Source organism: Gopherus flavomarginatus, chromosome 3 (assembly GCF_025201925.1).
Source record: "Gopherus flavomarginatus isolate rGopFla2 chromosome 3, rGopFla2.mat.asm, whole genome shotgun sequence".
Classification (NCBI taxonomy): domain Eukaryota; kingdom Metazoa; phylum Chordata; order Testudines; family Testudinidae; genus Gopherus; species Gopherus flavomarginatus.
The window spans coordinates 212,293,638-212,312,026 of NC_066619.1; the positions used below are offsets into that span (position 1 = coordinate 212,293,638).

The 18,389-nt window shown below is 40.5% G+C and overlaps 1 protein-coding gene across 4 annotated transcripts in view; it reads left to right on the forward strand.

Moving 5' to 3' along the window:
- Nucleotides 1-18,389, forward strand: part of PALLD (palladin, cytoskeletal associated protein) — a 338,972-nt gene that overhangs the window by 99,509 nt on the left and 221,074 nt on the right. For all 4 annotated transcript variants that reach the window (XM_050946163.1, XM_050946157.1, XM_050946156.1 and 1 more), the window contains one exon: nt 18,205-18,383. In XM_050946163.1, the coding sequence (XP_050802120.1) occupies nt 18,205-18,383 (179 nt within the window). The remainder of the gene's footprint in view (nt 1-18,204; nt 18,384-18,389) is intronic.

An 18,389-nucleotide genomic window follows, 5' to 3' on the forward strand; every position in this document is an offset into this window, starting at 1 on the left:
GTAGTCTGTCCATATCTGCTTGTAGCAGCCCTGCAACCTACATGTACAAGTAGTACATAAGTCTGTGATACCTATGATATTAGTTAGTGATAATTACCCTGTCTTTTTCCCCTTCCCCCCCAGCTTCAGTATAAGACAATGGTCCCCAAAGTGTGGATTGTGCCCCCTGGGAGGCATGGATGAATGTTGGAGGGGGGCAGCTGCAGTAGAACCCAAGCCAGCCCCCCCCGACCCAGGGGGAGAGCAAGAAGGAGTGTTCCCCAGCCCTGCTCCGCCCATAGCCACAGTCCTGCTCCACCTCTAGCCCCAACTCCTCCCCAATCCCTAGCTCTGCCTTCAGCTCAAGTTCCTCTGCTGAGCCAACTGTGCAGTAATGGAGGAGGGGCGGGGACAGATTCTATTATAGGGGTGAGGGTGCAACTGGAAAAGTTTGGGCACCACTGGTATAAGACCTTGACTCATAGTAAGGGTTGTGAAGTACGCAGAAATGCTAACAGTGAGTGAAAGAGTTGTGACTAGAACTCATGGCTTGGGGATTCATAGTTCAGTGCACCTTCCCCAAGACTCCGGGGCAGGATGTAGTGGATCTAGAAGGCTGTGAAGTTCCGCATCATCATGAAGCTGCCTGAAGTAGGGGCCAAAACTGTATTACTTGTGATAAATTCATGATGGTTGGTGGCACTGAGTTTTTGCATTAATAGAGGGAGATGTAGGCCTTAAGTGAGAAGTCTAGTGGTTTTGTGTTTACAAATAATTAAATCAGGAATACATCCAAATGATGATAGTTTTGTAGCTCTATGAAAAATTATTGTTCAGGAAACAGTAATTACCTTTTATGAAACCAACTACAGTGTTGTGAGATGCAAGAACGTTTCATCTTAGGGTATGCTAGCTATAATTATGTCGCTAGACTCAAGAGTGCTGGGTAGACTCTCTTTTATTATTTAAAACTTCATATGCAATAAATGCAAGTGAGAGATCTCTCACTTGTTTTCCAAATCAGTGGTTAACACTATAAAACTGGCTATAAAGACATGGAAGTATAAAAGTGATGTGTTTACCTGACTTTGAATGGGGGAATTAAACTGATGAAACTTAGTTTAGAAGGATATCCAATCTTGATTAATTTAAACTGCCTGCTATATTCAGTCAGACGTTACGGGTCTGATGCAAGAACTATTGGGTAAAATTTTATGGCTTATGTTATGCAGGAAGTCCGACAAAGGCCAGAGAAGAGCATTATATCCATCTAAAGTCTGTAAAGTAGAATTGCCGAGATTTACAAAGGCACCTGTTCTGAAAGACAACAACATGTGTAAAAAAATAAATAAATAAATAAATAAAAAGTCTACCATCAACAAGACCATGTTTATGGATCCATTTTAAAAATGCATGGCTTCATTTAAAAAAAACCTAACAGGTAGAATAGGACCCAAATTGTTGTATGGTGCAAAATGTCTTTGCTTTATTGTTTATCAGTTATATATCAATGTGAAATCATCTTTGAGACATTAATTCCATACTCTTATTATTTATACAATTATTTTCTGTTAGTCCTTTAGCTGAATACTGCATGTGTTTTATATAGACCTAGTTGGTATACAGTTTATCATGATTGCTAACAATAAGTGATAATAGAACAATTTGAAGTCTTTTCCTATGGATTTTTTATAAAAGCTAAATATATTTGTGGTGATAGAGGGGGGAAATATAGGACCTCCTGATAGGACTGAAACAAAGAGAGTCATGATTGACATGAAACTCTTTTACACTCAGATAAGAGAACAGTGGATGCAGTGTATCATGACACATAGTGTGTGTGTTTGTAGAGTATTACATGGATTGCTCTATTGTCTTTAGGACTGAATAACTGCATCCTCCTGCTCAACTTTATTCCTCCACACCCTGTGAGAAAAATTGTAAATGTGGTAGTTGACAGTGGGTCTTCCAGAGATGAAATCAATAGTCTCTGCATCTTAAACTAAAGAGCTAGAGTTACGCACATGAACCTATAGGCTGCATATTGACTAGAGTGAAGTTAGAAAAAGATCACTGTTTTCATTTCTTTTTTTTTAACAAGATCAGAAATTATGGGAAATTGAAGACCAGGATCAACCATCAGCCCTGGAAGGCCTCGTTTTTGTAGCATTATTATTATTATTTGTATCCATCTTAGACCTACAACTTCACAGTGCCCACAAGAATTGGATCAACTATAATACTAATAAATAATCCTAGCCATTCATTTCTCTGGGCTTTGTAGTGTATACTGTCTACCAAGGGTCTTGTTTAGATTACAAGTTCTTTGAAGGAGCAATTTACTGTACTTTGGGGGTTGGTAGGTTTTTTTTCTTGTTTTAAGAGCGAAGTGCATTGTCAAGTCTTAACAGACAGTAAATATTAATTAAAAACATCTGTTCAAGTTCATTTTGATATGCATAATATTTTGGTGAAATATATTCATTTGTTCAAGCAAAGGGGTTTGCTGTGTATACAGGCATTTCTGCGGAGTTACACTGATGCACAACTGGAGTAATGCAGTCATGAGCCAGGCTTGTAGTTTTATATAGCTATAGAGCCTGCTTCATGACTGCATTATTCCAGTTCTACACTTATGTAAGTCCACTGAAATATGAACTCCTAATGAAACCAACGATTATTTCAGTGGAGTTACATTGACATAAAACTTGGAGTAATACTGTTATGAATCAGGCCCAATTGATTTTGTAAACTATTTATATATATTTGTATATAAAAAGTTAATTGGCTTCCTCAGTGCTTTCCCAGAAACCAAGCATGTTGTCCATTTAGTAGTGGGAAAACTACTTCCCATACAGCTTACTCATGTACTGGTTCTGCTCTCCTAACCAGCAGCTGTTTTGAGATGCATTTTTTATGTTTCCCAAGACACAGGGCTGACTGCATTTGAATGCTATTCTTTAAAATATATGGAAACTTTATCTTGGCTCCCATTATAGGAGGGCTTTTAGGGAAGACCTCTGGGCAGTGAAGTGAGCTATACTTACTTCATTGTCTTTATCGTCCAGGAAAATAAAAAGCCTGATGTGCTGATTGTGTTTCTTGTAGTTGCACAAGTAATGTTGTGGCTAACAAACTGAGAGACTGTGTAGCCAGTTCCATATAGTGTGAATAAGATAGAGTGAATAAAGAATAGAGAAGTATCTCTAATTTAGAAATCTAATAATCCAACCATTTAAGGAGAGATGTTAATCCTTTTACATGGCAAAACAGCAAATAAATCATATGCTGCTGGCAGAACAACTGCAGAAAGACAGAAGGAGGCTGCTTGACATACTGACAAATGAATTAGTGAAACAATTTCAGATGTAAATAATGTCTACCACACTTTGACTTCAGGGTAAGATGTTCCAGTCCCCAGGAGGAAGTTGTACAAAAACATGCAATTTAATTACCTGTCAAAAGTTAAAAAAATTACTGCTCAGTTTCTGGGAGGTCACATACTTATAACTACAGGGGGTTCCACATGCAGTAACTTTAGTTAGCTGAAAATGCTGTATGTGCCAGCTGCCCCTGTTTTCCCTATGTTAGAAGTTGGTACTATATCACAAAAGTGTGAAACAGTAGCTAATCATTACATAGAAACATAAAAACTCCGTGTGGAAGGAAGAAGGAATTGTTCAATAAAGTAAACCATATTCATTCTTGTATGTAATCCGGGTTTAAACAATGAGTAATTCAACTACCTACAATAGGGGGGAGGGGTAGTACAGTGGTTTGAGCAGTAGCCTGCTAAACCCAGGGTTGTGAGTTCAATCCTTGAGGGGGCCACTTAGAAACCTGGGGCAAAAATCTGTCTGGTGATTGGTCCTGCTTTGAGCAGGGGGTTGGACTAGATGACCTCCTGAGGTCCCTTCCAGTCCTGATAGTCTATAGTTTTAGTTTGAAATTAGCTGAGTATGCACCTCTATCCACTTTTATGACTGCAATTTCTCATTCTCAACATTTATAAACTATTCTTTATTTTATACTTTGATAACTTAGAAGTGGCCAGCACAACTATTGACATTAGTAGGGGTAACTATGAAACCAGTGTTTGTTGGTATTGCAATCGTGGCCAAAATGTGCAAGGTGCTTTCTAAACAAAAGAAGAGAAACCTGCCCCAAAGATCATGAAGTCTAAAAAGACAAAGATTTCTGTAGGGTGGGAAAAGGGACAGAGCAGACTGGACAAGTAAAGTGATCAGCATAATGATAGATAGATATCTTCTTAGCTATATTTCTTGCTTTTTTAGAAGTTAAACACTATTTCCTCCATTCAACCGCTTATCTTCTGCCCATAGCAATTAGATTACAACACAAAATATTCTGCAGTCTGCTAAATGTTGTACTGCAAAATATACTGCGTAACTATTTAGTGTTTTTTCCTTTATGTATTCACAGCTTATTTTTTTCAAGTCGGTCATCATGAACTATGTCTGTAGAAGGTTCAAAACGGCATGAGGTCCAAAAAATGTCTGCAACTTTTTCCTGTGACTGTGAATGATACTTAAGAGTGTGTCCAGTTTCCAATAATTGTTTCTTCAAGACCAAAATGGGGGAAACAATATTGCTTTCTGGGTATTAGGGCTGTCAATTAATCACAATTAACTCACGCAATTAACTACAAAAATAATTAATCGTGATTATCGCACTGTTAATCAATAGAATACCATATACATTTATTAAATATTTTTGGATGTTTTTCTACATTGTCAGAAAAGGTTTTGTAGCTATGAGGGAGTTCCATCCCATTACAGGTCAGGTTTCTTATTTGTTTCCATCCTAATCCCCTTTCCTCACTCATTTGCAACTTTCTGAAACTTTCAGCTTTTTGGCTGTGGTAATTTTGTTTTGGGTTTTTTTTTTTAAATTATTTTTAAGTTTGAAAAAAGTAAGTTCACCTGTTTTTCTAGAGGAGGAAAGATATAAAATAGCTCCAAAAATCTTGACTTTTTAAATAACTTTGCAGTTTGAAGTTCTGAAAGGTTTAAATCCTAACTGTGGGCCTGTAACAGGGTATACCTGGCCTTTGCAGTTCCCTACAGGAGGCCTCATGCTCCTACTACAGCCTGTACCAGGAAGTAACAATGTGAGAGGAACAGAGTAGTGAAGGTGGGTCCTCCAGGTCTGCTTAGAGAGGCCTCTCTGGAGCAGACACGTTGGAAACCACAGTCCACTAAGCAGGGCTGCCCGGGGGGGGGGGCAAGTGGGGCAATTTGCCCCCATGAGAGTTTTTTGGGCCCCTGGAGCAGGGTCCTTCACTCGATCCGGGGGCCCCAGAAAACTGTCACGGGGCCCGAGCCACCAGAGCTGCTTCTGCTCCAGGTCTTCGGCAGCGAGGGGTCCTTCCGGCCAACCCTGCACCACCAAATTACCGCCAAAGCAGGACCCGCAGCCAAACTGCCACGTCTTCTGCGGTAGTTCAGCGGCGGGGGCCCCCGCCACGGGTCTTCGGGGCACTTCAGCGGCGGGTTCCAGAGCGGAAGGACCCCCCGCCGCTGAATTACCACCGAAGTGGGGGCCCCCGCTGCAGAAGACCCCAGGCCACCTGAATCCTCTGAGCAGCCCTGCCACCAAAGGCTAGAGCAGCTAGCAATGGCCAGTAAGGGCCCTGCTGGCCCAGATAAAAGGATCTGGAGGGGATTAACAGTGCAGTTCCTAGCTGGGACTAGACAAGTAGACAAGAGGCTCCTCTCTCATCAAAGGAGCCCAGCAATCAGACACATTCTATGGCTCACTGAATTTACATACCGGGGAGTGCAGAGATAGAAGGACCTAAGGATGTTAGCCCTGAGGGAGGGCTAGAGATAGAAGTGCCTGGTAGGAAAAGGCCTGAGGAAACGGCAGCAGAAGAATGAAGTTTATAGAGTCTCTGAGTTGGAACCTGGAGTAGTGGGCAGGCCCAGGTTCCCCCACCAGCCACCAGTAAAGTTGTGTGAACCCCAAAAGAGGACAGACCTTAACTGGGAGACCAAAAAAGAATTCAATTTAAAGGGCTCAGAGCCAGGGCTGAAGACCCTAGTGAGGCTAGTGACTGTTTATTTGCTGGACTCTAATACTCGAAAAGGGCTTTATGACTTGGCTGGAGGGCCAAGCCACTGAAGATGCATCAAAATCAGCTGGCAGCCAGTAGGAGACAACAGAGGAGAGAAATTGACTCTGTTATCACACCCAGACATTCAGAGGTGCTCAACAGTTGAATGCCCCTTAATTAAGGATCTGTCTACACTGCAGCTGGGAGCGAGTCTCCGAGCATGGGTAGACAGATTCGTGCTAGCAGTACTCAAGATAGCATGCTAAAAATAGCTGTGTGGATATTGTGTTCAGGCAGCAGCTTGAATATTATTATCAATATTGAATATTATTGAATGTTGAATATTATTATTATCAATATTATTGAGTGAGCTTGACAGCCCACTCAACCCCTGGGTCTGAGCTCAGGTGGCTAGCGCAAGTCTCTGTGGACTGCAATGTCCATGCTAGCATGATAGTTCAAGCCCTGCTAGTGCAAGTTTCACTCCTAGCTCCTGTGCACACATACCCTACAGCATCTGGTAGTGTTTCTGTTCCCTGCTCTGATCATTGCCCAAACCCACAAAGAGCTCTGAAGATACCCACTGTGATAGACCCAGGCCAGTTGGGTACAACAAAGTAGTAGAAGGCAGATATACTAGCCACTAGATTCGCAGTTTTCTGTTCCCTGAGTGACCAGAGCAGGGGCTGCTCCAGACTGTTGAGAACACCTGATTCCAATTAACCCGCTAAGAGTCAGGTGAGTCCATTAAGCTAATGTGAACACCTGACTCTAAGTAAGGCCCTTTTGATACTATAAAAGGGCTCACTCCAGTCAGGTTGGAGAGAGCCAGGGAGCCAGAGGAGAAGAAGTGTGGCTGAAGGACTGGTTAATGAAGACACCCACAAGCCATCGGTAAGGGTGAAGAAGGGAGACACAAGAGAGCTGTGGGAAAGTGGCCCAGGGAAATGTAGAAACTCTGGCAGTGAAAGGTTGGCTGCCAACAGCTGCTACCATTAGGGTCCCTGGGCCGGAACCCGGAGTAGAGGATGGGCCTGGGTTCCCCCATAACCTGCCACTACAGAAACACCTCCGGGGAAGGGAAGGCAGGCCTTTGTCAGGACAGGAGGCTAAACTGTTCTGAAATAAGCCCTAGGGACAACAGAGACTGTGGTAGTTCTCTCACCAACCTCCTTGCTGGCTTATGATGAAAAGACTGTAACCCTGGCCCTAGAGAGAGAAGGGCTGCATGGAAGGTCGCAGTGAGCCAATGATGCTAGCATAAACTGCCTAGAAGCATGGGACCCACAGGGACAAGGTCGGAGCTCTGCCACACGACACAAACACTTCTCTTGTAAATACATATTAATGTATGAATACATATTTGCATGAGAATTTGACACTTTCTCTTTCCAAGTACATTCTTGTGAACAAAACTTCACACACAGTTTTATATAAATAAGAGGTCACAAATACAGATGACACAAGTTCTGTTTTAATTGGAATTAATATTTGCAAATATTACTTATTTAAAATATTTACTCAGCCCTACTTGTCAGTTATGTTACTGCTTATAAAAGTGAAGGATTTAGACTACTGACTTGAGCCAAATATGGAGCAGAAAACACTGCACAAGGTTTCACGTGCAGCTCTTCCAAATGCATAGTTGGTTTAATCCACACCTATAACTTTTCAGTACTTCAGCAGACCATGCCAATTGGGGTCATTTTTAGTAAACTGTGTAGTGGTTTTGTGATGTGGATAAATAAGAGCAAGAACAGACAGTTATCTTGTGACCAGGGCCAGCTCCAGGCACCAGCTCAGCAAGCAGGTGCTCGTGGCGGCCAACAGAGAGGGGCTGCACGTCCGGCTCTTTGGTGGCAATTCGGTGGGGGGTCCCTCCATCTCCGAGCGAAGGACCTGCCACCGAATAATGAAATGGCTGTAGTAGTGCCACAGACCGCAATCGTGGCTTTTGTTTTCTTTTTTTTCTTTTTTATGCTTGGGGCAGCAAAAAACCCTGGAGCCAGCCCTGCTTGTGACCTAAGGTAGGATTTAAACTTCGGTCTCGAGAAGTGAAAGGCTTGTTATCCACTGTGCCATCCATCACTCCCTTCTCCCGTGCTTGAAAGGGGTTTATGTTGTAAGTGATCTGACTGAGATAAAGCTGCTGCATAGTCCACTCTTAGGCCAATCTTTCATCTTTTGAAACAGAATAGTCTTCTAAGCAGAAGACTGGACTGAAGGAGAGAATCTTCTAGTCTTTTTTCTCAATGTAAGGAGACCAGGCTCTTTTCTCTGCCAGTAAGAAAAGGATGATCTGCTTCCTATTCTTACTGAATGAATAACAGCTGCACAGTTGCCTCCTGTTCTGCGGGATGACTGTTAAAATTGGATTACTTAAAGTATGATACCTATATCATTTGCCACTGTGCTATGGAAAAATCAGCTTTCACAATGAGTCATTTCTTTGTTATCTCTAATCTTCTCATGTTATAAATGCACCCATGAGACCTGGAACCAGATTCACCAAAAAGAAAATTGGCAGATTTTCACTTTTAAAGCATAATTGTCCTCCTGTTAAACTCTTCAAATAAGTAATACATATTTTAATAATTATAAAGGTCTAGAAAAACACACATACAGTCAAGATCACCTGAAAATATTAATATCCACCAAGGGGGACTGATCAGCAGGGGACATTACCTTGAGCTCTTGCAACAAAGACATCAGTACCTGCCTGACAGTAATATTTCTAGATAACCTTGACTATGCATCCCAAAAATTCTGTATTTACTAAGGGCCATTTTTCTATATGGAAAATAATCTCTGTGATCTAGTGTTAATTGCATTCCCATACGCTAATACTGAAAATAAATTAACTTGTTGCAGTTTGAAAAGCAAAACCTATTTTCTCATTCTGCCTTCAATTAATTTGAGCCATGGTGAAAACTGAATTTACAGATACCCCATCAGTCAGTGAATTCACACATTTCTCCTAGATTTATATTTTATATGCATGTGGACAAATATAGAAACCATCTGGAATATGATTCATTGTGTCTTGGAATGCCTGTTTACATATGAAATTTTACTAAAATAGAATGGCCTCATCAGACTCTTTTATTACTGGGTCTTATTTATATGGTAGGTTTTCATAAATATACATAGTCAAACTTTGCTCTGTTATAAAACCAGTGCAAAAAGATACTAGTTAGTTCCACTTTTGTTTTTAGTCAAATTTACACACCCTCACAGTTCTCACCCACCACCACAAAGATGTAGGGTTAAGTTTGTAAACCACTCAGAGAAACACTTGAATCCAAACAAAAGTTTATCCACTGCATTATTTTTAAAGTTTTTTTTAAAGAATGATGATGTTCTGGGCCAAATCTGTTGCTGCGTCTCTTAACTTTAATGAGGTAAATCTCAGAGTGTAAGGCATAGTTCCAAATGTTTTTGCTGAAAAGGTTTGGATTAGTCATATGTTTAAGTGCTTTGACTCCGGCTCATGTCTCACAGAATAATAATTTATAATTATAATTAAAAGTTGGAAGAGTTTAGAAGATCTTCAGGTAAGATGAGGTGAGCATATGAATGAGTTTGGAGGGCAGTAGTGAATTTGAAATTCAGGGCTGTCATTTTGTGACATGCATTCTGATTCATTACAGAGGTTTAAATCATTGGTAACTCAGTTGAAACCAGCAGAATTTCATGATCCAAGATGAGCAAAGTGCAAACAGTAAACAAAGATAAGTAAATAAGGTTAAAAAGCTCTCCTAATCTAAGATATAAATAAAACTGGTTTTAGAAAAAACATTTTTTGCCAATTTTAGCCTGAGGGTACAATATGTCTAATACTAGGTTTGAATACAAACTGACAAAAACTGGTAAAATTTTGCCATCTATGATTTTATCACAGCTCTTGTCACGTTTTGGTGTTTTTCTGCTAGTCCTAACTCCTGCAGTCATGTTATGATAATCTCTGCTGTTTCTTTTTTTAAAGGAAAGGAAACATGTATGTGTCAAGGTAACAGAGAAAAGTCTAGAAATAAGACTCCTGAAAGGCTCAAACTAGAGGCACATAAAGCCCCCAGTTTTAATATCTTAATTCTTGGGTGCTTTCAGCCAATCCTATGATCTTTTAGGGTGGACTCATGATTTTTGAATGTTCAAGGTTGGTAAAACTGGTCTTCTATGATATCTAGTTATTATAGTGCATTTAGCATATACCTGTAGTACTATACAAGGCTGTGAAACCTCTGCAATACCCAGCTAAGATATGAGCTAAGGACAGTCTCAGCTACAACTTCAAATGCCTTGTCTGGATTTGTCAATAACACAATAACACAAATTCGGATATAACGCGGTAAAGCAGTGCTCCGGGGGTGGTGGGGAGCAAGGCTGCGCACTCCGGGGGACCAAAGCAAGTTCAATATAATACGGTTTCACCTATAACACGATAAGATTTTTTGGCTCCCGAGGACAGTATTATATCGAGGTAGAGGTGTACCTGAAACTAGCTTAGCAGTTTTTTTCCTTAGGTTATTACATCTTGTCAGTGTGTGTACCAACTTCAATGGAATACCCGTATATAGTCGTTCATTAGCCCGTTCGTTTATAAGCCGATTCCCCAAAATGGATAGATAAAAATATCAAAAACTGTATGACCCTTTCATAAGCGGACCCTATATTTCAGGAGTTGGAAAATTTTGCTTTCTGGCCCGTCAGGGTAAGCTGTTGGTGGATCGGAACATTTGGTTTACTTGGAGCATCTGCAGGCACGGAGCCCCTCAGCTCCCTGTGGCCACGGTTCCCCGGCACTTCCTGGAGCTCCCATTGGCTGGGAACAGCAAACCGTGGCCACAGGGAACTGAGGGGCTCCATGCCTGCAAATGCTCCCAGGTAAACAAAACTACAATGTATTAGATCAGGGATTGGCAACCTTTGGCATGCAGCCTGCCAGGTTCAGCCAATCGCGGCTCTTACTGCCCAGGGTTTGCTGCTCCAGGCCAATGGGGGCAGCGGGAAGTGGCGGGGCCGAGGGATGTGCTAGCCGCTGCTTCCTGCCACCCCCATTGACCTGGTGTTTACCCTGGTGGTCTGTGTGCCAAAGGTTGCCGATCCCTGTATTAGATATTCAATTCAATGATTACATAGAGTTTAAAATCATCAAATTTTGGTGTAGACCTGTTTATAAGCTCCGCTCTTTGATGCGTCACTTTTTACCAAAAACATTCGGCTTATGAACGAGAATATATGGTAGTTAGTCTGTAGTGCAAATTCCTAATAGTTAGTTACAGCCAAATTCTTGTTCATAAATACAGCTCTCACAAAAAGATTGTGAGGAACTGAGTGACAGTTGGAGGGAACAAATTTTCCCCTCTAAACCAGAGTAGACTAGTGAAGACAGCCTGTGGAGTTCCTGCAGCCTATTCTCAGCAGTAGAGGCCAAGGTGCACTGCATTCCTTCTAAATCAACTGGCCCCATCTCTTACCTTTCCTCCCACTCTCTGCTTCTATGTTGCTTCCAGGGAGCAGAATTCTCTTGAACAAATTTTATGACTCTTTCCTTCCACAACACAGTGAAAATGCAGCAAATCCAGAGCAGTTTTTTTGGTCTTCATATGATGCATGAGGAAAAACTGTTGCCTCCTTAGGGCATGTCTATACTGCAATTAAACACCCATACTATCTCATGTCTACTGACTCCAGCTCACAGGGCTCAGGCTCCAAGGTTGTTTAATCATGGTGTAGACATTTGGGGTCAGGCTGGAACCTGGGCTCTGGAAACCTGCCTGTTGCAAGGTCCAACTCAACCTTGAACATCTACATTACAATTAAACAGCCCCATAACCGGAGTCAGCTGTTGTGGGCTGGCTATGGGTGTTTCTAATTGTAGTATAGACATACCCTTAGAGACTAATCCTGCAATTGTTCCACTGAATATGATACTCTATGGTCAGTGAGAGTTTTAAAATCACAATTAGATTACTAAAGAGATCAGTCCAGAATAAATGAGAGATCATGCAATGTCATGTAATTTTTTTTTTTTTACCACAATAGCCCTGTAAATTCATTTTTGGACCCACTAAGCTAGGCATTCAGAGAGAAGCTACACCTTTTTCTAGTGTTTTCAGAGGTTAAAATCTTGATGGAGTTTTTTTAAAGATATCAAAATAAACGTAGCAAGAGTCTGTCATTACTTGAAGTAATTTTATAATATATAAAGCTAAGAATATGGACTATATATGAAAATGTATACTAATTGCTTCACAAATTACTTTTTGTGTAAAACTGAGTTATGCATACACTAGAAGCATAAATTAATCTCTTTATAGCAATATACTCTAATTTTGATGTGATGAAACTGATTTCTTTTTAAAAATGTAAACGAAAAAGTTTGCAAATGGAAATGTTTTGCAGTCTGGAAGTGTGATACAGTGGTTAATTTTTATAGGAAAATTACAAAATAGGAATTTATACAGTATAATGAAAACATTGACTATACCACTAAAGCAATACTACATTGTTTCCTTTTAGCATTTCTTGCTGTCCATAGTTAATACCACTAAGGATAAAATTACTTTTTTAATTTACTACTTATCTCTCTTCACATTTTGTAGGGGTTGGAGTGCCCTATTATAATTCTTCCCTCAGGCTATGTCTTTAAATTTCACTTCAGCTGCCATTTTAAATTAACTTTTATGAGTGTGTGGAAAGGAAACCCTCCTTATTCCTCAGTTACTTTTACTAAACATAGGTTACAGCAGGATTATGCATTAAAGGAAAGCTTGAACTGTTTTTCTTAAGGCCCTGGTATTTGGTCAGTCAGTGTGCTGCTCAACCGTTAATATTTTGTTCAAGGTCATTAAAATCACAGACACACATGCATTTCCATATTCTGAGGATTGTCAGGGCAGGAGGGAAAGAGGAGTGAAGGAGATAGACAAATGGTATGAATGACTAGCTCCTGTCATGATATGCATGATATACAAACTGTTTCACAGCTGGCATCTGTCATTCTTTTCTTTCATGTAAGCATATCACAGTAAAAATTAGGACGCTAAGTATAGCCAGTAAAAAAGCTTTGCTGGGTGTGGGGGGGAGAAGTGGAACTACTTATGTGAGAGAATGGAAGAGTGCACAGCAGTCAGAATTCACTTCCCTGTCACTTGAAATATGTTAAAGTGCTAGTCTCACCCTTTTTCAATAGTTATCTGAGCTATTAAGTGCCCTGACTAGGATATAATGTCTTGCATTAATACAGTACCATTCACTGCAAAGGATCCCAAAGTGATGTAGTAAGGTTAACAAACTGAAATAGAAACTATATGCAAGGATCAATTACAGAGACTACTGAAATGTGGTCACCATTGGGATAACCTACAGAAACCCACAATGATTGTACACAGCAGTTTCGGAGAAGAAGTAAGGAGTATTGGCCAAGATCCTTAAACTAGTGACTGAGGTTAGCCTCCTAAGGGTGGAACTTTCGAGGGAGCCCAAGTGATTTAGGGGCAAAATTGCCATTGAAATTCAGTGGGTGCAATGGCTGAAGTAATGATACTAAGGCACGGAGGTGTCAAAATCAGACTCCTGAAAGGGATATGGTAGTCCGGAATGGTTGAGAACCACTACTTTAGACCATGCCAGTTCTCTTTAGATGGTCTAAAGCAGTGGTTCTGAACCTTTCTGGAATACCGTACCCCTTCTAGGAGTCTGATTTTTGTCTTGTGTATCCCCAAATTTCATCTCAGTTAAGAACTTCTTGCTTACAAAATCAGACAAAAATACAAAAGTTTCTCAGCACACTTTTACTGAAAAATTGCTTACTCTCTCATTTTACCATATAATAAAATTAATTGATTGGAATATAAATATTGTGCTTACATTTCAGTATATAGCATATAGAGCAGCATAAACAAATCATTGTCTGTATGAAATTTTAGTTTGTACTGACTTCGCTAGTGCTTTTTCTGTAGTCTGTTGTAAAACTAGGCAAATATCTAGATGAGTTGATGTACCCCAGAAGACCCCTCTATGTGTATCCCTGGTTGAGAATCACTAATCTAAAGAAAAGAGCATAAGGTGGGAGTTAGAACATCTGATCCCAGAACTGCTACAGACTCGCTGTGTTATCTTAGTCAAGTCATTTCATCCCTCTGCTGTGTACTTCCCCCCACCCAGTGTATACATGTGACATAATAGAGGGGTGGTGTGAGAACTAATTAATATTTGCACACAGTGCTTTGAACATATGAAGTACAAAATTTTGTTTCGCCCTGAGAACCTCCTTCTCTCAGAATATCTGAACTGTGGGCCCATTCTTCCATGCTACTCTTCAGGGCATAATTGTCTGGTAGAATACCTCCCTCAGGAGCAAAATTGCCATTGCCTTCCACATCCACACCTGGGTCATAATTCTTCTCCCCCAAGGGAGTAAATAGCAAGGAATGGACTATAGGTGACACATGGGAGGGCACGTGGGGTCACATGGACCCCTCCGATTTCTGCCAGGGTGAGCTGAGCACAGTTGAAGGGTTGTGCCTACTAAAGACACCAGCGGTGAGTGCCCCTGCTGAGCCCCACTAGCTGGTGCCCAGAGCAGGGAATTGAGACCGCTCTCTGCTAGAAGGGAACAGGGGGGCCTGCTGAGTCACATTCCTTCCTCACTAGCTGGCAGCCAGTTACCTGACTGAGTATGTGTCTGGACTAGCCTGCCTGGAGCTCAGAGAGTCAGCTGGGACATTGAGTGGGGAAGGCAGTGGAGCCTGCGGAAGCTGGGGTAGTGAGCCCGGGGAGGCGTTGGGGTGATGGGGGAGGCAGTGGGGACCAGGGGCAATGGGAGGGAGTTGGAGGAGGCAGCAGAGTCCAAGAGTGATTGAGGTTGGGGAGTCCAAGAAGGCAGTGGGGCAGGGTGCTAAGGTGCCATTTTCACTAAGGCCAATCATGGCAGGGTGAGCTTTAAAAACAGGCGATGTGAGCAACCAACCAAGTGTGCCGTGGTCAGAGGGGTGCCATGGTCAAAAGGGTGTTGCTGGAGGGTGCCTTGGCAGTCACCAGGAAGTTGATGGTGACTGGGGTGGGGGGAGGGAGGACCATTATGCCCTTCCACATCAGCAGTTATTAGTCACCTATGAAATGGACCTAGCTAGTGCAAACTTGCAGAGGAATTTTCACATGTGTCATGTGACTGTTCTTCTCTGATCAGTCATGATTCCAAAATGCCAGTAGCACCTGAAAGAGAAAATGATACTAGAAGCCTCCTTTGCCTTTCCTCTTCAATCTTTAGGGCCTTTTGAGTGTGAATTCCTCTCCTCTGAACCTTTCCATGCTAAACAGCAATTGGGATGACAAAGTCCGTAGTGTAAAGGTGTAATCTATTGATGGTCAATCTGCTCCATGGAATATCCTATGCTGTATAAAAGCTAGTTTGCTTTAAACATAAATTCCATTTTTAAGTGCATGCAAGCCTTAACACTTCATCAGCTTTATAAGCTGAAAAACACCTTTCTGGGTGGCTAATGGATCCATTACACTAGTGCTACTTCATGTGAACTGAACTGGGACCTACCAAGTTCCTTTGCAAGAAAAAACAAAACTTAAGTGAGTCATTCATTCAGTAGACTTAATTTTCAGCTCTCCCCTGAGGAATTCACAATAAATACACAAACTGAGTTGAAAATGTAATGAAATAAACATACGTAGCTAATGTAACCAACATCTCCAACATTGTCTCTCATTTCATGAAACAGCAATCGCTAGGTTGCAACTGCAGTCAGAAATGGGGGAATAAATTGTTCTTAATGACAGTGATGAGAGTATTCAAAAATCAGGCCTGTTTCCTATTCATCAAGCATCAAATTAAAGATGGTTGAGGTAATTTTGTATTGAATTGCTTACTACTGTGTTTTGATCTTCTGGCTTCAGCTATTGAAACGAGGCAGTGACTGATGTGGAAGGTTGGGATTCATGTTCTTTTTTCTAACGATAGGTCATTGATGAGGTTGGGAGTCACCAACTAGAAGTCACAGAATACATAAAGATTTACTTGCAATAACTCCCATTGAGGTCGCTAGTTGCTAGCCACATAAATCTCTCACATATCAGGGGAAGAAAATAAAACTGACCCTCCTAAGAAAATAACTTTGTTTAAACCTCACCAGATAAATCTCCCTAGTACAAACTATATTAGCAGACATTTTATGACCAACTAAATCATAGTACCATAAATATTTGGGGTAAGAGGAACTTGGGTGACAATAGAGACTTACTAGAAGTCTAAACCTGCACAAGACTAAAACTGGACCCTATCTGAGAAAGTAATTAGGCTATGAATGGAGTCTTTGCCTTGAAAGATGTTTCCAGAAGGAAGAAAAGGAAATGGAAAGAGGGATAGGATTGCTAGTTAGATTTCCGATTCCTCATTTTATAGGGTCTTGGCTACAGTTATCACTCCAGATATTCTGGATCAGCCTTTCCTTCCTCTATATTATCAAACTCTTAGCCTATAGAAAAGGTGATCAAAGTCTAGGACTCTGGCAGTCTAAATGGCAGATGTAGTAGTTGAAGTTCCTCATGCAAAATAGGAAGGGGATGAGGTGGTGGGGGAGGAACAGAAATGTTAATACTGGCATGTGAACTGACTGGATAAATTTGTCCCCAAACCAGATAATTGTAAAATTAGGCCAAATGGGGCTATTGAGTAAACAAAAGGAAGTTTATTTGTTTCTTGCCTAACTGGTACAGTCTCTGTGTGTGTAGAGCTCTAGGCACAATAGGACACACAAAAGGAGCTTGTTAGTCTTCAGTTTCAAAACAGAATGGTATGGGATTTTAGTTCCATTATCAACATTTCCTAGCCTTGAGGAATATTGTGTCTATTCTTCATCTGCACAGTTCTCATTAATGTTAATGGGAGTTACCTCGTGTAAATCCATTAGATATTGAATGGAGAAGGCATCATATTTACTCTAGGGTATAAAATAAAAATGAATGTAGTCATTCAGATTTAATATTTTTAGAGGCAAATTGTCCATGTATCTTCCTGTTTTGCTAATCATAGATGAAAAGGTAACCAAAGTAATTTTATTCTATCCATTTGGCTAGAATGAAATAGGAACAGGTCAGTCCATTTGTAAAGGCTCCTAACTGAACTTTATTATTTGACATCTCTAGCACTGTTCTTAAATAGGAATGGAAGATACCCTAACACTGCATAACTTTTTTTTAAGTTTAGGAAAAGCAACAGATATGGCTTCTATTGTTTTTGTTTTCAGGACAAGATGCCAACAAAGCAAAAAGTTTCAGATGGAAGCAATTAATGGAAGATTAGAATTGCAGACAAACACTAAGAAGTGGTTAAGAACTAAGGGAACAATCTTGTCAAAGGGCTTTTGAATCTTTTGTTGCTCTGAAGTAGAAAATTCCTTACATTTTTCTCTCTTTAATTGAAGTAAATCAGGCTTTCAATGTATTTGCATAGTTGTATAATGAAAAAAATCTATTCATAAGGATGAAGGTCTGGAGGGAGAGTGTGCGTGTACTGCTATTGATAAATCACTTTGGAGCCTCCACATCAGACTTCTGGGTGTTTAGGAAAGGAATAACTCTGTCAAGAGTGAATTATAGCATTTGTATCAGAATTAGAATCACTAAGGTCATATTTTAGTAGGAACCTTAAAAACATTAATGATAGAGAAGGCATAAGACATAGCTTTGCTATTTTGATTGCAAATTTGATAACAAAAAATCACATATTCTACGTGGAGGATTTGTAATGAACACAAAGGAGTTTGCTTGCCTACACATACCACCTTTGACTCTCAAAACAAGAGATTAAATTGTAACTTAATTTCCAAGTGCTTAATGCAAGTTACTTTTAAAAAATGTACAGTGTGTTAATGGTATCTGAAGAGAAGTTAAGGAAATTATTAATAGCAATTTGTAAGTATGTACGTTTGTTAAGCAAGCTTGAGATACATCTTATATTAGAAAGTTGTGTTTCTTTGTAGGTTCCATGAAATATAAAAACAAGCAATAAGTTTTCCTTAATGTATATAGCTGTTTAGAGTTTGCAACAATTTTTCATACCATTTTGTTAGTGGTAGATGCAAATCAACACTTTTTCTCTTTGTATTCTGTCCCTGTTCATGTGTGAACTGCAGATGGTTCTGTGAAGGGAAAGAGTTGCAGAATTCCCCTGATATTCAGATCCATTGTGAAAGTGGAGGTCTTCATTCACTAGTCATAGCAGAAGCCTTTGAGGACGATACTGGACGTTACACTTGCCTGGCATCAAATTCTGTTGGCTCTGATAGCACTTCAGCAGAAGTATTCATTGAAGGTAAGA